This window comes from Perissodus microlepis, chromosome 9 (assembly GCF_051167445.1).
Source record: "Perissodus microlepis isolate ML-2025 ecotype Zambia chromosome 9, ASM5116744v1, whole genome shotgun sequence".
In the NCBI taxonomy this organism is placed as follows: domain Eukaryota; kingdom Metazoa; phylum Chordata; class Actinopteri; order Cichliformes; family Cichlidae; genus Perissodus; species Perissodus microlepis.
Genome location: NC_140469.1, coordinates 12,528,271 through 12,553,338, shown reverse-complemented (window position 1 = coordinate 12,553,338; position 25,068 = coordinate 12,528,271). Strand labels below are relative to the sequence as shown.

The following is a 25,068-nucleotide window of genomic DNA, read 5'->3' as shown; positions in this document are numbered from 1 at the left end:
CAGTTTTTACACTGACTGAAATTTTCTGTAAAATGTATTTAAAGTCCAAAAAAAAAGTGTATTCACTTTTATTAATACAGCCTGGCAGCATTCGGTTGTCTGGACCCGCAAGCTGTTCAGAAAATATAACTTTGTTTTTACTGTGGCTTAGTGACTACTGATTGTCTGAATTTGTATCTGTCTCTTCTAAAGATATGTTAGGGATAGATGTTAAAATATAAACCATCTCTTATCAACTGCAATAGATCAACCTTGAGAAATAACAGCTACACTGAATCCAGCCATTCTCACAGTCACCACCTGAGCTACATGCAGGCCTAATGTTAAGCTATTAAAGAGAAAAACAGCCACAGTCATTCAGAGACACTGTTATTCCCAATGGTTAGAGTCATTAATACAAGTCAAGATAGCTTTTATGAGATAAAAAGGGAAAGTACAAAGACAAAAAAGTAAGCGCAAATGCAGAAGGGAAGGACGAAATGGTAGAAAACAAGGAGAGGTCAGAAAAAAGGAAAGAAAAAACAGACAATACGGGCATAAAACAACACGAGGTAAAGATTTACATTCCCCTCTTAATTAGTAGAGATGATAGATGAGACAGAGGAACAAAAAAAAAAGTCAGAATGGTAAACATATTTGTAAAGAGAAAAAGGAAATCATTGCAAGCAGTAGGAGAGATCACAACATCATTAAGATAATGGAGAAAATGAGACTGATGTTACAGAAAAAGGATGCGATTGTAAATTAAGACAGGAAAGCATAGTGACAAGTGAAGCGTAGGCTGATTTTAGAAGCACAATCTCTTGTGGGAAAATATACCAGCATGTAGGTGTATTCATGTGCACGCTGGAGAAGATGTGGCCATGCAGGAATAATCGTTTAAAATAGGCCGCATTAACCTGCAGCCCTCTGGGGCACTGGCCTGGTTTAATCCAAGAATGAAACACTACACATCACTGCCTGCACACATGCATGCAAAAACACGCAAATACACATTCATAGTTGCTATACATAGAGTTGTGCTGTGTAGATGTAAACGTAATGAAGAGGCTGAGACTGTAGCAAATCACTGAAGAAGATTGTGTAGATGTGAGAGATGTTTGATCGGGGGGTGACACATGTAGTGGAGGTTTAGTAAAAGCTTTTTTATTTTTCCTTCAGTTGTATTAGCCACAGTGACAGTGCTGTTAATGCAACACTCACAGCAACAATTAATGTAGTGCTGAAATGAACTGAGCTAGAAGACTTGAGAGCTGTGGAAGCCAAGCAGACAGGTTTACCAATTACCAACATTTTAAACTAAACCTGAGTGAACTGTCAAAGTGTGCTGAGAAATAGCTGTCCGCTGTGCTGGGAGACAATGGCTTCCTGAGACTACAGGTCTGTTGGTTTACTGCAGTGTTGGACATAAAATAAGCCATCAGGCTAGAAGAGTATTGTGAAAATCAACATCATTCTGGCAAAAGTTTGCCACAATGTAACTAACTTAGTCACAACTCTAACATTTTACCTTCTAAAATCATTTGAACTATAGATCAGAGGCCACCGTATATCCACTTTACTCGCTTCTTCTTCATGTCCTGTTTGTTCCTAATTCGCATTTCCTTTCATGTGTCTCTTTGAGATAAAACCGGCCCAGAAAACAGTAGCTATAAAAACAGCGCATGCAAAATTAGAGTCACTTAGATGGCTTTTGTTGTACCACGTTGCTCCTCTTCATAGTTAAGTGCCCAGTTAAATAATGCTATGCCCCCTGCTCTCAGCGAATATTGTGGGCTTCATTTGACTGCCTTGTTTAAATTGGCCCTAAATTAGACTGACACTGTGCACCACACACTGCAGACCTCTGACTACAACTTTGGAATTTTTGAAGTGAAATACCCACACAAAACTGTCTCTCTTTTCTTTTCAGCAAAGGGATGACTTATAGCATTAATTACATTGATCCATGCCAGCTTAATGAACCAATAATGTGAGCTTGCCATTGCCAAGAAAAGGCACTATGACATAATTAATGACTTACCGCTCACTATGTCAGCACAGCCCTTATCAGTTCATTATGTGCCATCACTCTATGCATTATGAATCCTTATTAGACAACCTCCTTTTCACTGCACATGCTATTCACACAAATTTCAAAATACGCTGTGTAAAGGCCAAGCTTTAATTCAATAGCCCTGAGACTTCAAGGTGCTGTTAATCTTCGGTGTGTTGTTCTTGCAGTGTAGTTACAAGGGCCAAGCGCAGCAGGGAAATATTTGTGCATGAGATAAAATATATGCTCTGATGAAGGATTTAGCTCCAACAGCATCAGACAATCTATTAAAACACTGTATCATTGGAGAAGTGCGTTGTAAACTTCCAGTGTTACAATTAAATGCACACGGTCTAATCCACAGTCTATTGATTTTAGCTGCAGTGCAAATTTCCTTTGTGAGTTTTCTCATACCCATCTATTGAAACTACAAATACAAGGCGCAGTAAATTATAGATAACACTGGATTCTCTCTGTGCACTTCTGAAGCATACTTATTTAAATGATTTCTGCTTGCAAAGACAATGATATCACTGTATGAAGAGTTCTGAATTTCACTGATTGTAATCAAAGCAATATCCCACAAGAATATGAGCAAATCCAATGACCCAACTCTGAAATGTGCTTCAAAAGCTATGCTTGGTGCTTATGGAAGATGTTCTTTCCTTTTAAGTGAGTGAAACTGATGAACTCAAACTCTGGTCTAGGGTGGCACATTTACTGTCATAATTCTGACCTGAATGCTAATGATAGCTATTAAGGATCGACTCGTTAAAGACGTCGACGGAGCTGTGAAAGCGGCTTGAGAGACTTGGGTGTTTTTGTGTGGATATGATACCGTAATGGGATTAACATGGTATACCTAAACCCACAATGAGATAAGCTCAATGAGGTCCTATTAAAAATACACTGCTGGCAACAATGGAGAGTGAGTGAGAATGACTGTGTGAGTTCGATAGTAAATGTATCCAACTGCAGTTCATTGCGAATAAAAAAAAAGGGGAAAAAAACATCCACACAGCCCATTGTGCTTCACAAACACAATAGGCTTGGCAATGCCTTTTTCTATGCCACTTACTCTTTATTTTTCATAAAGCATTATCTTCATTTGGCTCTAGACTTGATAGAAATTCACTGGACCAACTAGACAACATACCATTCATTTTGTAGAAAAGAAAACTGGCACTGATGAGGGTTGATATATTCAGTGCAAAGGTATCTCAGTTGTTCCTGACATTGGTTAACAAGTATTATTTTTGCTTGGTGACTGATTAAAAAAGCTGTCATGGACAGATTTCCCTTTAGATACTAGAGAACACACATATTGTCTCATTACAAAAGTTAATTGCAGCATGTTTTTGCATTTTTATGTTAGACATGGTGCATTATTTGCCTAGTGTGTGGCAGAAAAATAATGGATATCATAAACTATTCAAGGACAAATTCTTATATTTTAAACTATGGAAAAGCTGTTGAAGTTACACTTTATATTTAAGACATATATGGGTTGATATTCCTGAGCAGAAACACACCAACAGGCTTAAAAATGCCATCTACAAAATCAAGGACTGTTCTTTGTTGTGAACCATCTTGGCCTTGCTCAAATATGGACATGTATTCTGAGATGTACTAGTATTTAAGGAGAATTTTTAGGTATCTATATGTGTAGTATGTATTTTTCTGAGAGCTTTTTACTTTTACTGTGGCTACATCTATCTCTACAATATATATTTCTACTTTCAAGTCCTTAGATTTTCAAATTAGGCCAGTTACTTCACATTAAATGACTCTCTCATACAATGACTGCTTCTGCCATCCATGAACAATTTACCATGGCGTCAAGCAAAGCACAGTGCAGTGTTGGAGTGCAGTCTTTGCATGACCAATAGAAATGAGGAATGACATGAAGTGGGTACATATTATACACATACACATCACTGGGTGCAGAAAGAAAAAAGACATACACAGATTGCACAACACATATTTGGGACCTTCACTTAGCCTAGCAGGCAGAGCAGTGAATGTAACTCTCTATGTGAAAGGGCCTTAATACATTCAATTGATTTGAACCTAAATCAACTGGAACAATAACACATAAAAGACAATCATATTGGCTTATCCATCACCGGAGCCTAATGCTAGTTAAAAACAATGAAAGAGGGAAAAGCCATAATTTATGTATAATTTATAGTCGCATACTCAAAGGTTTAAGTAGGTCAGAACTATCAGAATAGTGTTTTTAGTGAAAATTTCCACAACTTTTGGTTACATTACTAAAGCATAAGAAAAGTGAGAGTGATCATGAAGGAAATAGCATGGAAGGTAATTTTAAATGGAAGATTTCTAACAGTCAGAGAATATCAGCAGGAGCTGAGCTCTAAACTGATCACCAACTGGCTGAGTTGGATCAGGTGGAAGGGGAAGTTAGTGGGCAGGGCTGGCAAAGCCAAATGTATTATGGTGTGGTGGGAACATCTAACAGATCTTAAATTCCTACCTCCGGCAGAAGTTTGACAGCATTCCGAGGGAGACTCGGGAGACTGAGTCTACCACGTGGATCATGTTCTGCACCTTCGTTGAGGTGATTGCATGGACCTGTGGCCACAGGGTAGTTGATCTGTTTCATGGTTTTACAGTGTCTGAACCAGATGGTGGATGGTGGCGAAGAAAGCAGTCAAGCTGAAGAATGGGTCCTATTGAGCTTGGTTAGCCTGTGGGACTGAGGGCAGGTAACAAGCGCGGTGTGGCTCTGGCTCCAGCAAAAATTCAGGTGTGGGAGGAGTTTGGTGAGGCCATGTAACAAGATTTTTGGTCTGCCTCAAAACAATTCTCGCAAACCGTCAGATGCCTCAAGAGGAGGAAGCAGTGCGCTGCTCACATTAGGTACAGTGGGAGTGGGGTGCTGCTGACTTCAAGTGAGTATATAATCAGGTGGTGGATGGAATACTTAGAGGATCTCGTCAATCCCACTGACACTGTCTGAGTCTGGGAACGAGACGGATAACTCAGATTGAGGTATCTGTTTGACTACACTTTGGTAGTCTCAGGATCTCTGCTTTTAGTGGATGATATAATTCTGTTCACATTATCAGGTGATGGCTTCCAGGTCGCACCAGAGTGGTTCTTAGTTTAGTGTTAAACAGCGGAATTGAGAATTAGCATCTCCAAGTTTGAGACCGCAGGTCTCAGTGGGAGAAGGTGGAAATGCCCACTCTCGGTCAGGGACAAGTTATGATTATAATATGACATCAGGTTTAGCCAATAAAGAACTATTTTTTTTTTGCTTTTGTCCTATAGATAAATCTCACAGAAGTTAAATCAGTACTTCAACTCACCTCAACTTCAGCCTGTTTCTTACCTACTGAAAACAAAATTAAGGCCAGAGAGCCACACAAACAAGCCCAATACCTAACCAATAAGAACGAGACCCTCTTTGAATTGTCTAGCTGCTTTTCTGAATCTTCCTCCAAAACATTTCATATAAAAAGCTTGCCACTGAAATGCAACATTGTGCTTTTCCAAAAGCCAGCATCTTGATTTACCCTATACCAGTTGATCTTCAACACTAGACCTCTGTGTGGCTGTAACTTTTTCTCTTTCTCCTACTCAGCAGCTATTCCAAGGCTATGTGACTATAGCGCACTTCCTTTCTGCTGAACATGTGAATATTGAAAATACAAATGGCTTAAATCTAACACAGTTTTAAATTACACCTCTTACCAGCTGGTTGCAGTCACCATCAAGGTCAAAACTTGGATTTTTTTTACCTACCTACTCCTTCACTAAATGTTTTTTGCCTCTGTGAGTCTAATTTGTGTACTACTGTTGTATCATACACTTTATAGAGAAAGTGGTTGCCCTTGTTTTCCATAACATACTCTTAGTCACTTGTCAGATATGACTGAGTTTATTTACCTTAAACACAGTTTCAGAGTTCAGGGCTTAAACTCTACAATGTCTAAGCCACACGCAGTAGAAACAAAACAAAACATGAAACTGCATTAATGATACAATTTGATGCAATGACTGCCTTACCTGTGTTGTTGCGGTAGGGCCCAGACTCAGGGCCCTGGCTCTGGCTAAGGCTTCTCATGGGGCCCTTGTTGTGATAGACACGTTCTTCATAGATCGGATCTATGTGGTGCTCTGGGGACCCCAGAGGCCGAAGGGGCTCTTGACTATGCTGACTACTGTAGGAGCCACGAGAACCTAGAGTGAAGAAAGAGGAAGTAAAAAGATGTGAGTACAACACAGTGAAAAATGAATGACAAAGTGAAAAGTAAAAAATGAGGAAAGAAAATGAGCAGGTTAGAAACAAAAAGGATGGAGAGGGTTGAGTAAGAAGTATTTGACATGTGAAAAGGGCGGTAAAATAAAGACATAAATGTAGATATGGTATTTAAACGAAAGGAAAATAAAGAAGCATATGCGGCAACAAGTCTATTTGAATTTTAGAACTGTCCATTGCCATTCTTCACCTACGCTGATGTGTTGTGGGATAATTAGGACGCTGTAAACAAAGTCGTTCTGAGCAACTAAGGGTTTGGTAGTGTGTGTGTTCGTCTGTCTGTGTTTGTACGACTGGTAAGGAAGTGAGAGAGTTATAGTTCAAGCAAATCAAAAGCAGAGAAAAAAATATAGAGACATATGCAGCAACAAATGAGATAAGAAGAAATATACAGATTGAGAGAGACAGAAAACAGGGAGTGATGCCTCTGCATTTAATTTTTTTAATCTCCATGAAACACATTGCTGTTCGGCAGCTATAAAATAATGAGATGCAACCCCCCCCTTCCCCCTCTCTCCTTTGTGTTTGGCAGGAGTCCCACAGAAAAAAACATGGCAAGGAAACATTGACAGCAGGCATTTGTTCATTACACAGCAGAACAAATGTAAGGCAAGGGGCCTCCCAATGAAGACGAGGAGACCCAAAATTAAAATTAGGCAAGGGTAGAAAAGTAGCAAAGTGGGGGAATATGGGTTTATATGGAAGGGTTTAGGTGACATGGTGCGAGATAGAAATAAAAAGACATAAATAGTCATACATACACTGAGTTAGAAAGCTATGAGTGACTGAGATGGTCCAGTGGAGCAAATGTCATATCATATTACAATAGTTTTCAGTGCACTGGAAGTCGCATGCCAAGAAAGTTACACGGGATGATGGGCCAGTGCATGAAGATTCAAACCTCCCTGTGAATCCATCATCAATTTAACACAGTCAAATACCTCAATCTGTCAGGTTATATCAGAAATCAATGCATATTAATAGACTTTGCCATCTAAGTAGGATTAAATATATGCACACCGAAGAATGAACAATAACCTATTATCCTGTCTGTGAAGGTTCTCAGTCATCCAGGTCATCGTAGTCAAAGGAGCTTGCAAAGAAAAGCGTCTGGACTTCTTTAAGTTACTTGAAGACGTTTCACCTCTCATCCGAGAAGCTTCTTCAGTTCTAAGGTCAAATGGTGGGGAGTCCCAGATTTAAACCTAGTGGGAGTATCCCCCCACAGAGGGACAAAAGGACCCCCTGATGATCCTCTAATCACCTGAGCCAAGGTGTGAAACTGGGTGTGGGTCCCAATCAGCCAGAGTTTTGGGTGAGCTCATTGTGAAACCTGGCCCCACCTTATCATGCGAATTCCTGAGGTCAGATGGCCCAAGATGTGAGTGGGCGTTAAGGCGTCTGGGGAGGGAACTCAAAACTGGATTATAGATGGCAGACAGTTGGTGTCGTAAGCATGCTGTACAGTGCAGCGAGGAATGCCCAGACCTCTACATTGGAGAGACCAAACAGCCACTTCACAAGCGCATGGCACAACACAGAAGAGCCACCTCCACAGGACAAGACTCAGCAGTTTATCTGCATCTAAAGGACAAAGGACACTCTTTCGAGGATGCCAATGTTCACATTTTGGACAGAGAGGACAGATGGTTTGAAAGAGGAGTGAAAGAAGCCATTTACGTCCACTGTGAGCGACCATCTTTGAACAGAGGCGGTGGTTTACGACACCAACTGTCTGCCATCTATAATCCAGTTTTGAGTTCCCTCCCCAGACGCCTTAACACCCACTCACATCCTGGGTCATCTGACCTCAGGAATTCGCATGATAAGGTGGGGCCAGGTTTCACAATGAGCTCACCCGAAACTCTGGCTGATTGGGACCCACACCCAGTTTCACACCTTGGCTCAGGTGATTAGAGGATCATCAGGGGGTCCTTTTGTCCCTCTGTAGGGGGATACTCCCACTAGGTTTAAATCTGGGACCCCCCACCATTTGACCTTAGAACTGAAGAAGCTTCTCGGATGAGAGGTGAAATGTCTTCAAGTAACTTAAAGAAGTCCAGACGCTTTTCTTCGCAAGCTCCTTTGACAACCTATTATCCTATTTCTTTACTATTATGGCAGATGATAAACCGCTGTTGCACCTCAACTCTGTCCTTCTTTCAGCTGTGTGGTTATCTGACTGGCCCGTTAACCTCCCAAGCCTATGAAAGGTTGGCTGCATCCCTTCATACTCTACTGGCCAGCTGTAGCCAGATGGTGAACTCAAACAGCAAGAGGACAAGGGTGTCAGCATAAGGGAAGAAAAAAGAATAATAGATACTGGAAGAACAGACATTAGAACTGCCGTGGACCCCAGGTAAAAATACAGTGAATTTTACAGGACTGAAAGACAATATGAGAATATGCATGAAAGAATACTAATTAGAGTCATGGACACACCCATTAACAGCATGACTCATCTGAGCTCTTTCGCTTCCTCTAGTGCCTTTCATCTTTGAAGTCTTGGTGAGTTGGTTTTATTTCATTATACATTTACTCTTTGGCTCACGGGGGCCCACTCATGGAAGTACTGACCTCTTTCTTTAAAGAGGAAGAGGAACTTTAAGACAAAAATGACAGGCTGATGTAGAGAGTGAGAGAGAGAGATCCCCTCATATGATGTTTTATTCAGTAAAATATTTAAAATGAATATCATCATGCCAAACCCAACTCTGGCTCCTTGGTGAATTACAGTCCTGCCTGTTTAGTAAAAAATAGAGCAAACTACATTTTTACCTACAAAAATATAGCAAGGAGCTGCTCATTCACCTGTATATTGTAATTCCACCAAGAATGGTAGTATAGTTCTCAACGGCAGATTTAATATTAAAGATGACTGTTTCTGAGAAGCATAAATTAAAAAACAGAACAAGACTATATATTGAATTTCCACAGCTTTGAGTTTCTAATGTTAACCAGCAACTATTTTCAGTGCCAATAAAGCTCCGCATCAAACCACACATTATATATTGTATGCTGCATATTTTATCCTGCATTGCTACCATGGCAATATTTAGACCCAGTGAACTATATCATACCAGCCCTTCATACAAAAAGCACAGACAGTAAACGTCTTTTTTAGGCAATTTCTGTTGTACGCAGCTTAACTCTGGCATAGAGTAGGAGCTGTGAAGCTGCTAAGTGCCTCTCCAAACATGCTACTCAGATGAACTCTACTGTGCTTTTCCTAGGAGCACATCATCCACTGCGATAAGCCATTTTCTGAGTAACACTATCTACACACAATTCATGCTTGGTAGGATTTTGAAAATGTGGTAACTATCAGACCTTACAGGTGAAATAAAACATAGCGCATTGCCAGCATGAATTGCCATTAAATTGCCCTCATGCAATCAACGACAATCTGGTAGTCTATGCACATGATAGCAAATTGTGTTAATTTTATTTCCCCAGTCCACTCCTGCTCACGTCTTTCTTTTCTACTCCATTTAAAGCCTTCAGGAGACATGAAACCTGAGGCAATGCGTCAAGATCACAGTTGCACCCTCAGGGTAAACCATGAAGGTCATGTTCCTATCACCGTAGCTCTAAGTTTAAAGAACAAATCAATTACTTACTTACTTACTCCGTGTAGCATGGTTCAATCAATATTCATCTATTTTATTTTTTATGTTTCATTTTTTTGATGAAAAAAATCAAAATACACACAGGAAAAAATGTCCATGGCAAAGGATGCTCTAGCAGAGTCACCAAGAACAACCTTTTCCTTGCTTCACTCACAGTTACAATTAAACTACAAAATGTCCTTTCTGAAGTCAGTAAGAAGAAGAAAACACAGCAGATCAAGAAGAAGATAAATCATTTCCTAGTGTATTGAAAGCAATGTCAATATTTATAGACCTACAGTTGGGTCTATAGATATTTGGACACCGGTTTTAGTACATGTAACCCTGGGAAACGCCAAACAGATTGTATCTTAATCTAAATCCATTTGGTACTTTTAAGAACTGGCTGCACTAAGATCAGTGTCCTTCCCTACACCCAGCTATTGGACATGCGTATTGGAAGACATAATAAGGAATTTTAATAATTTTAAGTCATTCTTAAAGCAGGTACACAGCTGTGAGTGAAATAGCTCATAATTCTCAAATATAACTGCTGATAGCTTAGTATATTCATTCTAAAGTTTAAACTTTCTAACGGGCAGCCTCAGAGACACTGATGCCTCCTTTGAAGTATAGCCTGAGATATCAACCACAGCACAGCGATGTGCTTTTTCATAGACCGGCTAATTCAATAGATTTAAACATAGCAATTGACATTTCTAAGAACAGCAGTGTGATGCAATGAAATGTAACAATTAGACTACAAATGCTCCACTGATACGAGATACTACATCTGCAGCACAAACAGACAATCGAAGATACACTGTGAGCGATTTACTTATATCTCCTTAGTATTCATAGTACACTTAGTTTAATACGGATTACATATTTTGGAGGGTTTATGTTTTGTGCAAGCACATGAAACTATACATGACAATGCATGAATGTGTCAACTCCCACCTGCCAGACTTCCAGGTCTCTGCAGTGTAGCAGTAGCGTAGAGTTCGTGGGAGATCTTGTACTGGTCAGAAGCGTGATGAGCTGCCAGTCGTTTGGGAGACAGAGTTGCATAGCTCCCTATGCCTGAACTCATCTGCAGAGACGAGAGTTGCTGGATTGAATAGTTAAGAATACTGAGTGTGGCAGCCAAATATGTAACAGCGGGCATGGCTCGTGTTTCAGTTTAATTGGTGTGGATAAAAAGTCTTTTTACTGACATGTTTTTAAGTTTACATTGCTAAATTAGTTTTGTTCAAATGCAAAACATTTGGAAAAGGGTGTATAAATGCAAATGTCCAATCATTTTAGAGTCAAGGATGTAATTTACACAAAAATCTAAATATCTAACTAAAAATAATTGCCCTGCAGCTGCACTGTTATTATTTTTGTGACCAAACATCTGGTAGAATGTAAATAATATAATAGTAACACCAGCCATGTGGTTTTAATGCACTGTATAACTACACAGTGTCATAAAATTACACTTACAACAAATAACACAACTAACAATTACACATCTGTTCAATTGTTTAGAAAAACATAATCACTACTGTAGAATCAGTTAAATTGTAATGTAAATGTATAACAATAATATAATATGTACAAAATGGATACAATAACTAAATTCCTCCAAGCAATCTGTGATTACAGCCACTGTGAGAGAGGTGAGGAGAAAGCTAAGCCAGCTTTAACCTTATGTACATACAAACTGGATATGACACATTCCCACAATCAAAATAATAAGTATTTTTATGCATTAGTGTGAGACACCATTCAGTTATATAGCACTTGTCTAAAGTCCTTTCACTTTGCAGAAGTGAATTTATATTCCACTAAGCGCAGTTGCATTTGCATTCATTATAATATTGTATAACCCGTGGTAATTTTAATGGACTTTAAATGTATGCTTCACATAAAAATCTTCTCATTTTATAGTCTATTATCACAAAATACATTTCCTTTCTGCGTGTGTCCACATTGTGTATAACTGTTGAATGATCTACCTGGTGAAGAGGGGAAGATGTGGAGCTGGCCCCTCCCCCTCCTGCTGTGGAATTAGGTGGAGATGCCACCCTCAGGGGGGAACCGCCCCCTCCTGCTGTTGTCACAGCAACTGTGGTGCTGAAAGACAAATGAACAAAGTAGCATCATTTGTTTGCATATATATATATATATATATATATATATATATATATATTTTAGGGGTGCAACGATACTCATATAGATATTGAACCGTTCGATACAGTGCTTTTGGTTCAGTATGCATATGTATCGAACAATACAAATTTACGCCGACATCATCCTGGTGCAAAGACAAGTGGAAGCAGACAAAAACAACAAGCACGCATGCTACAAACTTTACCCGAGTCATTTAGACAGCCGTTAGCACATGATTCTCCTTATGGGGACCTGATATGTTTAATATGCTGCTGAGAATATAGCCCAGAAGAAGCGTATAATATAGCTTTTATTTTGGAAAGAGCCATTTCTCTGTAATAAACTCTCTTTTCCAAAGATGAGTGATTTCTCGATCAGATAGATTTATTTATTTTTATTTTGTTGTTTCAGCAACATCAAATTTAAAAACTGTACTTTTGGGTTAAAATATATATTTATCATTTTAATAAATGATAAATTAAAAAGGCATGAACATTTTTTGTATCGAAAAAATATCGAACCGTGACACCAAAGTATCGAACCGAACCGAACCGTGAATTTTGTGTATCGTTGCACCCCTAATATATATTCAATTCAAACAACTGATTGCTCTTCATGTTTAAGAACAATCATTTGTCATGTGTCATGTACAGGATATGTTTTTATATGCTGGCATAAAGAAGCTGACAATCAACTTGCAAGACTTAAGTTTAACTTTTATATTCTTTTCTGTTTTTTTATTCTATTGCAAACCATCATCATGTGTTTAGCTTATTCTCAAGCTATTTTTCAAGCCTTTTCATTATTCTAATACGGACTGTATGTCAGAATTAGCAGCAGTATATGCTCTCTACCTGTATGATTTGGCCAATCGATTAGCAGGAGACTGTTTGGGAGAGGAGGAAGAAGAGGAAGGCAGCCGCTGAGTGGTAGCGTATCCTTGTGCATCAGAGGCTGATCCCAGACGTTGAAGTTTACTGGGGGAACCGGACCCTGAGCCTCCCCCTCCTGACAGAGGGGAACCCTGGGCAGGTAAGGTGGCACTGGAGTAGTAGATACCTTGGAAAAAATTGGAGGGAAAACACTTTAATGAACATGTAAATGTTAGAGAATGACAGAGAAATATGATCAGCCTGATAATAATAATGTGAAATAGATTTAAAGTGGGTTTTAAAAAGCTGGAGATTTCCTGTGGCTGATAACTTGGTAATATGCCAAAAGAAAATTTATAATAGCAAAACACTGGCACAAAGGTCAAAATTTAGATTTTATTTTAAGTGCATCAGTGACACTTTACTTAAAAAAGCTGTTTGCATATATACTGTATAATGCTTAGAATTTTAGATTGGACACATTCACAGACATTTGCCTGGATATGAGCACACAGGGTATCATTATCAGCGAGTGATCAATTTTAACAATTAAAAAAAAGACTAAGTGAGGATTGCAAATAAATAACCCATAACTCTGACCTCAGATCAAGGATGCACTAATAATATAATAAAGCTATTCATACTGCACATTCTAAAAATATTCTCTTTGTATCATATTTTTGGTTTCTTGGTTCTTGGTCAGTGTCTCCATATGTCATTTAACATATCAACTGTATGTCAGGCCTTGTCATATTATTACATGCAAAGAAATTGGAGATGTGATCAGGCTTACCTGATCCCGGCCCAGTTTGTGATTGTTGCTGCTGGGCTGCACGGCTTGATGTCACCTGAGGGGTTGTGAGGGGAGACAGAGCAACTGAAGATTAGCATGACAGGGAGGTGATTAGTTTGGGAGGATAAACTTGAGAAGAGTTGAAGGGAGAGGCGGAGTTAAGAAAATAAACGGGATGAAACGGAATAAAGAGTAGTGTTCATGAAAAAAAAAAACCTTTTATGCACAATGAGTTCAGTCGAGCCTTTGAGGGTTCTTGAATGAACTTAGGGAGCGCTAGTAATGAAATCCCCGCAGAACACAGAGGGATGAAAAAAAAGACGCACAGAAGCCGACAACGAAGTCCTCTGAGCTCAGCTGACTGAAATCATTTCTTGTAAAGCCTTGTCGCACCATCTATTAAAGGTAGAAAAAGTTATGTAGTCAACTGTATAGTCATATTTTATTATCTACAATCCATTATATATTAAAATCCCGATGTTCACAAACAATTAACACAACTAAATCTATTATTATAAACTAGTTAATGTTTAACATGTATTTACAAGGCAATTTTTAATGAGAACAGTGGACCTACAGCTTGGATGGCAATATGCAGTGAATTCCCAACAGAAAAAGAAGGTATGTGAGTCAAAGACAGAATATGAAAAGCCTTTTTACTCCACAAAACAGGCTGGTCTATCCATATATATTCCCCTTATTCTCCCGAGACAGTAAAGGGAGCATATGTCAGCCCTTGCTGAGCCTTATATAGCCCTGTGTGTAAGTTTGAGCTGTAAAGGTGATTCAGATCCATTATTACTAGACTGACACGGCTTCAGACGTAGAAAGCCATATTATGCAATCATGCAGTTACTGAGTCACCTTGGAGGATTCTCAGTACTGTCTATACAGTAGTTTGGCTCAGACAATCTGAGTAACTGAGTAATATATAGATGCATATCTGAAAAGAGAGATACAAAACGTATATAAATATATATTTACATTTAAATGAAAATGCATTACTTGACATTAATGTATTCTGCTAGTCCTTAGAATATTTACTTTGTCTGTTATATTTTACTGAACAGCAAAAATACACTAAAGTGCATGCAGTTAACACATGTTCTGATCATTTGATAACCAGTAGCTCACAATAGCTGAACACACTCTGGAGCTGTGTTTGTATTGAGTTGTGCTGTTTGTATTTGCAGCTGCAAAATTGTGCAGAGAAACAAAACAAAACAAACAAAAAAAGCCCACTTGCTTTCTCAGCATATCTACCACAAATAAATGTAGCAGCATGCACCAGCATGCAATCTCCCTTTTGTTTCCAGTGGCTGTCTGGGTCTCTGGTTATTTCCCTGCTTTGTGATAAGGGCGTGTATCTATTGAGGACAATGCAAGGTTTGAAAAGGGGTTGTGAAATTTACAGTATAATTTGCTGGGGGGATAGAAAAAAAATACCTGATGTACAGTTTATGGAAGAAAACAGGCAGGAAAGCAAGCAGGTGACACACACAGAGTGAAAGAACGTATAATTGTTAAAATGAGGATTGCACTCTGCAGTAGTTTGTATCAACATGTGTCTTTCTACATATTACTGGATAAATATGGAATGCCATGGGGCTGGCAGGATGGAGCAGTTGTTCCTGCAGCTCCATCCTCTTCCTAAAAATAACATTTTTAGGAGTTGCAGATTTGCTATTTAAACTTAGTAGAGGAGTTGTGCACAGTTGTGCAAGTGGTGAAAATGGGTCTTCCAGTGATTCAAATGTAGAGTGCTGGAGCACTGGAACTCCGACAAGCTCACAGGACTTCACAGGGAGTCAACCTACAGCACCCAAAGCCAAATCTGATATGAATTCTAATAGATGGGGCTGAAATTTTTTCCCCACCTAATATATATTAACTCCTTCTAAAACACAGAATATTTGTCCTTCATCATGGAAAGAATGTTTTTTTCTAAAGAAAACTTGATATTGTGGCAGGCAGGAAAGTAAGCAGGTGACACACAGAGTGAAAGAACGTATAATTAACATTTGTAAATAACTTAACAAATGTCTCTAAAATTGAAGATTTCATGGTTTAAATAAATATATGAATAAAATGTTGTGTTTATTTGTACCTCTAAAGCTTTCTGAGGATGAATTACTAAAAGTACTGCAGAGGTCCTTGGTGTTAGTTTAGCAGATTATGAAACTTAAAGCTTATGCGACGAAGGGAAGAGCTTCTGTTAATGGTGGCTAATAGACTGTGTTCAACACTACAGATGTGCTACAATGATCAAGACACAAAGTGAGGCCTAAAGAGTGTAGGAATGAGTAAATAAATCAATGGGTGAATAAATAATGAGTAAAAGATGAATTGTTGGCTGAGGTAACAAACAGATAGAAAGCCTGACACACACTGCGAGGGAGAGCACTTTCTCGATCTCACTCCGTGTCATCTTGCAGTGCTGCTCTTTTTCTCCTCCAGTAAAACATTGGGATGTTTGAGGTGCCATGTATCCATGAATTATTAAAACCTGGCCTCTCAGGGTTAAAAATATCCTACAAAAAGAGCAGCAACATGCTAGACCTTTTACTTTCTCTCCCTCCTTCAGATAGTCACCATGCATCCATGTAAAGGAATGCAGCCACTGCGTGCACACACACATACCCAAGCGCACACGAATGGAAGAAGATCAACAAAAACATACATGTACTACCCATGCATGTAAGCTGCACCTGCCTATCTAGCAGCACTGGCATGCATAAAGCTATTCATGAGCAGCAAGCTCTGTTGACAGCACTAGCCCCATTACACTGACAAGCCAAAAACATCAGAGGGGAGGATACACACACAGAGAGATACACACTCGCTCACATGGACAGAGATGGTGAGCAGAGAGGACAGGGAAGGAAGATGAGAGGAGGGGAAAAGAGGACAAGGAACACTGTAGAAAGAGTAAACATTCCTTTTTCCTAATCTGTCCATCCATCTATATCCCAGCCTATCAGTGTTTCTCTCTGTCTTTTCCTCCTGTTTCTTATTTATTAAGGCAAGGCATCTAAGCTTTATCTGAAACTAGCTTTGGTGTGACTGCAGGGGATGTGAATAAATATATTTACAAAAAACAATAACACTTCCTACATCATTTTCTTTCAAAAGACGCATGAACATAAAATAACAAACCACAGAAATGCATGTGCAAACTGACAGAGCAGAAAGCAGATACCAATTTACCTTTAGTACAAAATTCTGCCCAAAGACTCAGAAACATACCAAAAGCCATTCACGACAAAGTACGACTATTGTCAAATAATTATCTAGTTTAAAATGATTAATTTAAACTATTTGATCTCATTTTGTATTCATAATTATCTGTCATAAATGGAAGATTTATACCAGACGCTGGCTGCTTCACTGATTAAGCAGATCAGTGGGTTTCTGTTTCATACAACATGTGTGTGTGTGTGTGTGTTTGCAGTAATACTTAATACTGATATGTTAAGAATATGGAAATTCAAAATAATTGGCAGCTGCAGGCTAGAAAGTAATTTGATAGATTTTCTCTCTATCAGCACACTGCTGTGGTTAATGTCTTTGTATCCATGTAGCTTTATTTTAAGTCTTTATAAACAAGACACTTGCAGAGATTTCTCTGTGTGTATTTAATTGTTCCCCAATTTGGGTCTGTGAGCATCTCATAACCTGTTTTCTTCTAAACAACTTGCCTATGTCTATCATCACCTTCACACTAGAGACAAAATGCAATGGGCAGCTTGAAAAGGCAGAACTGGACTAAAGCACTTCAGCGGGGCTAATGAAATAGGATTCTGTACAAATATGCACTTCTACCCTGATCAAATAGACTCAGTTATGGTGTCAAACAAATTCACATTTGCTAAGAGCACTGAGAGCCAGAGTTACATGTAGCTGGATAAGCGATATGCAACACAGTGCCTAAAAAAAGCCAGTAGAGGAAAATGAAGGGCAATGTTCGCAGAGTCTCTGAAAGAAAAAATCGGAGCCACAAGAAATCCGAAGACCAGCATCTCTCAACACTTTAAGTACTTATAAGTTTGCATAAGCAAATGGTTTTAATGCAGCTTCACTAATAAACTGAGGACAACACACTTCAAATTAGTCACCGTCCGAGCCAAAATCCATACTAAAATGTTGTGACCACCAGCCTCCTAGACAAATGGAAAGTTTCTCACAACACACATTGTGGTTTGCACAGATAGCCAGTGACAGAATTGCTCTCGGTTTTGTTCTCATCAACACTTATACACTCAATATTCTCTTTGTTCTTAAGTATTTCCCACCTGGTTGTAGCTGTGCACAGCTCCTCCAACTTGCCCGCTGCGCTGAGGAGTTGCTGCAGAGATGCTGTCGCTTAGGGCGAGGGTCTGGTTGCTATGGTAGCTGGCAGAGTACTGGAGCGAAGCCTCCGGGGTGGAGTTGAGCTGCAAGGAACTCTGGGAAAGAAGAGCCGGTCCTACCAATTGAGACAGAGGTGGCGTATGGTTGTATAGAAAGGGGGTTGAGTTGAGTTTGTGACAGAGCAAGTGAGAGCGTGAGAGAGACAGATTAAGAGTGAGAAAGAGAGGGGGTGTGAAATAGGGAAAAGAGAGAGAGAGAGCAAGCAGCAATTTAGAGCAGATAGTGCAGCAGTGCAGCACTCCGTGAGTTGGAGATAGCATACATAATTTATTAGCAGAGGAAGACCGAAACAGAGGAACAGAAAGAACTGGAGGAGAAGGAGGAGGAGCAGGGAGATAGAGAGGATGAGAGGAGGAGGAGGGCTGAAAAGAAAAAAGTTGTAATAGACGGAACACCTTGTTGGCTTAAAAAAAACTTTACTCAAGGCGGACCATGATGGTCTGGTCTGGAATTAATTAGAAACATTATTTTATTTTTCCAGTAGTTAACTGAGCTTTGAAAAACAATGAAATTTGGCTTCAAACACCTAAAATGCCAATCCATCTTCCAAAGGGTAAAAACAAAAGACTATGTCGACCACAATGACTTTTGTTACACGCACACAAATTCACCGTCTGCTTCAGAGCATCACTACTTCAACCACCTGATGAAGTCGCTGCTGTGTCCTCAGATAATAATCCCTTCTCTCTGATTCCGATGCTGTGCACATAAAGCTGATATTGATCCAAGCTTAGAACATCATAAGGCAGTTTTTTAGATGGACTATCTTCTTAAATGTCTATGAAATGATGTGGTGAACCAAAAGGAGTGGTTACAAGCTACAAGCCAGTCGGCGGTGAGTGCGTAGTAATGTAGGTTTTCCATATATGTGTTTACGTGTGCTCTATTAAGAAGTAATTAGGTTCCTCACATATTCATGATATGGCAAATAAATAATTCATTAAGATGCTTAACATTCATCAAGTTCATAACATGTATGTTGCCACTTTAGGTTAGAGATGCCAGACATTGCTTAGTTGCTCCTTAGTTGATCTGCATCTGTGCCCGAGCTGGTAGAGGTAATATTTAACAAATTTTTTAATGCAAATAAATATCCAGTATGCACACTAATACTGTATCTTAGTGTATATAAACATATCCAATCTTTTTTTTTTTAAAAACAGCCCCATCGAACCAGCATATACATATTATGAAATCATCCCATCAAAATATAGAAGTAAGTAAAGATTCTGATGAACAGGGTTAAAGAATGTGGGGATTTCTTTCTGTTTCTCTCTCCCAATTTCAAAAGTTGAACCATCATGGATATGTCCTAATAAAGTCTACAATAAGTGTTTTCCCCTGAGCTTACTGACTCGTTAGTTTCTTTTCTCACTTTAAAGAACAATGGCCCGTTATTATTCTTCTCCTATATCTATTTGCTTGCTCACTCCATCTCTCTTGCTCGCTCTCTTCTCCCTGAATCCTTCCCTCCCTGTGAGCCTCTGTGCTGTGAACCAAGATCAACTCCTCTGCTTCTCGCCTTCACAAAAGACTTGCCTTTTCTCATCTTGATTCATCCCTCGCTTTTTATGAATTATTAAACAGCACTTTGTGTTACGCAGTTTGAGTGGGAGCTCCCAAACTCATCATCCCTCAGCCTTGGTGTTTGTTACATCGTGTGTGTTACGTGACAAAAAAATGCATATGGTTGTTTCTATGTTCAAACATGTGTTGCGAAATTTGTTTTTGCTGGATGGTCAGAAAATAGCAAAGTTGACTGATTATGGAGTAGCTAATAAGGGTTTATTAAGGGCGTGGTATGCTTGCACACATGTGACATTAAATGTGCAAATGCCTAATACGAGTGAGTGTATAGTAGCACATGCATGTGTGAGTAACAGTGGGTAAAATGAAAAACACTGGTTGTAGGGATCTAAATTCTTTTGTGTCAGTATTGACTCTCGTCTCTGTTTTGATATGGAAATGTAAGTTCGACTGTTCTGATATAAATATTTCAAAAGCTCAGTCAAATTATGAGCATCGTATTCTTACTGCAGTCTATGAAATACTCATGCACACCTGACATACACACAAAAGGGTCATTAAAGATTTTAGGAATGCTGGATTTAAAATCGCAATAAAAACCTGAACATTACTTTTTTTAAAAAAAAGAATTAGTGCGTCTGTGTACAGTTACTTATGAGTTGTGTTGCTCTGTGCTGACACTTATGTTCACCGACAAAAAGCCTGTTTAGCAGAACCTTCTGGTGAAGACAGCGACATTTCACTACAGTATGTATTTACTGCTTAGCTATTTGCAGCACTCTTTTTTGGGAAAGAATCACACACACCTATTGAAAGATATCCACAGCCACGTTGTTAAGCTTGTGGTAGAAGCCCATTTGCAAAATTGGAAAAACAGCTGGGTGTGGGACATCCATAACAAGAGTGCTCACAATGAGAGAGCCATCTATTTGGACAGGAACTTGGGCGCTACAAGGTACAAAAAAGGTAAGGATCTAATGATCTGGCACGTCTTGTAGCTGTTCGGCATAAGCTTAAACAGATAATCCATATCATATTAAAGCAAACCAGCAATTATAGTAAATATACCAAAAATAGCTTATCATGTCCAACTTTTGGTCAGACATGCCTCTTTGTGTGGATGCGTGTGTGTGTGCAAAACATTACATCGTTGTTCCACACTACCTAGCCCACTCTATCAGTTCCAGAAACCACATGCATTGCAAGATGTAACATGTAAGCTGACACACAGAAATTCACTGTGTATCACCCCTCACAGTGTGAGTTCTAAAATGCCATCCATTACTACAATATCAACTATCAAAAAGGTCAGCAGGCAATAAGTGAAATGGGAATGCAGTGTTCCAAAACCAATGACCTGCAAAGAAAATGCCAAGCACATTTAGCATGACCTTATACACGGGCTGCCTCTCAATCATTGTTTGAATTTCTTTATCAGAATCCAAGGTCCACAGGCATTTGGGACAGTTCCTTGTAAAGATTAAGAGAGCAATGTGTGTGTGTTCCTTAAATTGACTTAAAACGATTTGCTTTAGAGCAAATAATCAATGAGGATCTTGAATGCCAAACTGCAGATAATTTTAGAAAATGTATTTTTCATTGCATTTCAACTCAAAAATCTGGAATAAAGCTCAAGCTGTTTGCTGTGAGCAGAGGTCAGAGCTGTAATCATAGCAAAAATTAAATCTTAACAATAGGATTTGTGGCAATTATTCCACTTATCCAATGGGTGAGGGATAATTTTCCTCCTTTAATAAACAACAGTTAACAAGCATTGGCTACCATTATGCTCACATATTTAAACTAACTACTGCTGCACTCTGTGAAGACTATCGCCACTTTTTAAGCACTGACTGTACAAACCAATTAAATGTGTTGTTTGGAAACAGTAACATGAATTTTGGTTTTGTGGCTTGAAGTGCCTGTTCAAATTTTTAAAAATAAATATGTGGGTAATATGAAAAATTGAACCTGAAATGATATTTTGTACTCTTAGACTAAAATATTTTGTTTGAGTGGCATTTCTGCTAGAGTTGACTCTTGACTATAGCATAAAATAGACTAAAATAAGTATAATTTAAACAGACACCAAATATTTGAAACTATTTCCCCTTCACACACACGCACACATACACACACGATGGTAGTGGCAAGTATACTTACGTTCTCCACTGTCTAGTATTCCTGATTCCTGAAGGGAGCGAATGCAGGAATCCACCAACTCCAGACCTGTTGTCAACTCATCCTCAATATCTTTCTGTCCATCAGCTGTGGGAGAGAAAAATGATGAGGGGCACATACAGGCGCAAAGACTGTGAGAAAGAGAGAGGTACGGGAAAGAGAGTATGAGGCAGAGAGATGAGATCTTTCTGGGCAGTAACCCCAATCCTTTCCTCTCACAGTGTGTAAAGCCTTACGCATTGTGACTTGGTTATGAGCCGTGGGACATTTTGATTATATGCTGGTAAAGGGCCCTGATAAGTCTGCCCTGGGAGCGGCCTAGCTGGAAATGAAGTTGCTGTTATAAAAGTGAATTTGATGCACTGGTAAGTATGTGTAAGTGCATTTGGGAATATGTATGTTGTGTGTAGTGTGTAAAATGTTTGATTTTATTTATTTATGTTTTTTAAACATATGGGGTAACACTGTTCTCCCGGGCTAGCTGTGGGTTAAAAAGGTGATACATGTTTGCAGGTGTGACTTCACAGATCGTCGGGATCCTGCAATAATCTATTTAGCTATCACAACTACCAAATCTCAATGATTTTGACTATGGCATACATGATTCCTCTAAAAACTAACACACAACAAGTTTCATGCATGTCTGAGACGTTAAAGTCAAAGTCACATTTAATTATATAGCACATTTAAAACAACAACTGCTGACCAAAGTGCTGTACATTTAAAATAATCAAAAGAGATTAAAACAGTATATGAGGGTGACAAAATTTAAGAAAAGAAGCATAAAATGAGAAGATTTGAGTAAGAAATAAGGAAAAAATAACGTAATAATGAATTACCTTGAGAGTTCCAGCGAAATTGCTCATCTGAAGAACTGCAAGAGAAAGGATGTGGTTACCACGACGAATAAAAAGTAAAGTTTTAGTTAAGAGTAGATTCTTAAATTGGCACTTTTTCAATAAATCCTCCATATCACTGTGATGAGTGATGACAAGGAAAAAAAACACGAGGTAAGAAGCGCCACAGGTCACTTTAGCTCAACCTTAGACTCACCGTTCATTTGCACTGAACAGAGAATCTCTTTATTAAAGATGTGTCCCATTGTCCTACCCTCTTAGTGTATTTAGTCTGCGTTCCTATGTTTTACCTCTCTTAAGCCAAAATGATACCAGTGTCAGTTCTGTTTCTGTTCCTTTTGAGAAGAAGCTCACATTTTACCAACTTTTAAAAATGCAACACATAGAGGGAGGAAATTCGAACAGAAAGAGTTTTGGTGGACAAAGTTTATGGGCTGAGAAGCGAATCATCATCTTTTTCTCTTTTTTTTGGTAAATTTTAGTAGGAGAACAAAAACCAACTCTAGACAACTAGAAAACTTGTGTGTTGATGTCAAATTGTCTTTGTTTCTTCTTTTATTTTTCATCATAGCCTTGTTTGTCTGGAACCTAGCGTTTGCTATTTCTTGTTGGATTTATTTGTGTGTTATGGTTTGATCTCATGTGTACTGAAGCTTTTGCTGAAATAATCTACTTTTTAAAACTTATCCTTAAGTCACACTTTGAGTTCTGCATTGATTAGTTCACTCTTTATTTCCAGATGGTGTTTTAGGTAGACATACAATGAAATAATAATTATTGCTATATTTAATTTCAGTTTTGTGTTTGCTTGTGAAGACAGAGGGCCACCTCCCCCTGCCTCTACTCACTGTTATTGCTTGCTCAAAGGAAATTGATGGATTTATATTGGAAGGTATTGCGATGTGAAGTGCTGTGAGATGACCGTTGTTGTGAATTGATTGATAAAAACCTAAAATAAAGTTCATGTACACACAAACACATACCCACACACACACACATTTGCACATGTACAAACTACAGGCATACTCCTGTACTTTCTATACTCCTGATGAATGTCAATGGATGGCTGATTAATGGGAGGCTGAACAGAGGTAAAAACAGAACAGAAGAGCAAAAAAGAAACTTAGAGACGAGTATTGAGCTACCTTCTTTGTGATCAATACAGAATCAGACAGACTAGCTGATAGCTATAGACTCTTCCATCCAACTTCATCTACACGATCACGCTGGTTTTCGGGGCTTGCTGTCTTCTATTTATACTATTTCATATTCCACGGTGATGAGTTTGTATGCACAAAAGAACAAGAATGGATAAGTGGCCGATTTTAATGGTTATCCACAAACTGGTATTGTCCTAAATAACAAAGACTCATTGTAATGCTGTAGTTAAAGCAATTTAAAGCACAGCAGCCTATATCCCTGTACTCTAATACATACAATGTGAAAATATAATGGAGCAATACTGGAACACTTCAGAGAATTTGGAGGGGCCTGGGATTCAACAGCCAACCAGAAACTCCATCTTTAATACAAACATACAGGTAGGCATCTTAAATAAAGGTTCGTGAAGAAGAGAAATATAAACATGTGCTACTTTGTTACTTTTTGAAACCAGCTGGACTGTTAAATACAATCTGGCCAGCTGCTACCCCAGCAGCACCTCAGGAAGGGATGCTGGCAAGACAGCTGGTTCTCAAGCGTGGCGACCATTCAAAAGGTCAGTTTTGGCTTGGACTCAACGGCTGGATGCTTCAGTAGACATTATGACCTACTGTCCTCTCAATTCTGGTGTAAATCTTTGAGTTAGACTCTAAAAACTTTACTTTTATTTCAGTAATATTTGGAAACAAAATGCTGCAATCAAAGCAACATGCTTTGCAGAAGTAGGTCATAGAAGGGCGTGCACACTGAAAGGTCAGTGGCCATACTGATATTTATGCTCCCCTTGTGATAATAAAAAATGTGTGATGAAATTCAGAAGTTCACTTAACTTACTGCTCAATAATTCTCCAGCTAACATTTACTTTGAGTTATTTAAGTAAGGTGGAAAAAAAGACTTCAGGTCATAGGATTAAATAACTGAGTCAGAAGCAGAGATCATAAAAGTCAAATTATACACGAACGACCGTGCATTTAAAGATATATTAAGAATGATTGCATTTTAAAAGAAAATGTAAATCTTATTAATACATTCTACTGAGTTCTATTGTGCTTAGAGCGCTGTGCTTTCATGTGCATCAGTAACATATAACAGAGTAACCACAGCAACACTCAGTTCTCCAGTGGAGTCGGTTACAGAGAAAGAAAGCGATAGAAAAAGAAAACTAGGCATACGACAGT

At 38.8% G+C, this 25,068-nt stretch overlaps 1 protein-coding gene across 2 annotated transcripts in view; it reads right to left on the bottom strand.

The window, feature by feature from the left end:
- ctnnd2a (catenin (cadherin-associated protein), delta 2a) overlaps positions 1-25,068 on the bottom strand; it is a 247,700-nt gene that overhangs the window by 111,288 nt on the left and 111,344 nt on the right. For both annotated transcript variants that reach the window (XM_084939063.1, XM_084939064.1), the window contains exons 4-11: positions 22,711-22,745; positions 21,854-21,958; positions 18,046-18,218; positions 13,754-13,808; positions 12,943-13,147; positions 11,935-12,052; positions 10,892-11,024; positions 6,071-6,244 (exon numbers count right to left, since the gene is read on the bottom strand). In XM_084939063.1, coding sequence (XP_084795189.1) covers positions 6,071-6,244; positions 10,892-11,024; positions 11,935-12,052; positions 12,943-13,147; positions 13,754-13,808; positions 18,046-18,218; positions 21,854-21,958; positions 22,711-22,745 — 998 coding nt within the window. The remainder of the gene's footprint in view (positions 1-6,070; positions 6,245-10,891; positions 11,025-11,934; positions 12,053-12,942; positions 13,148-13,753; positions 13,809-18,045; positions 18,219-21,853; positions 21,959-22,710; positions 22,746-25,068) is intronic.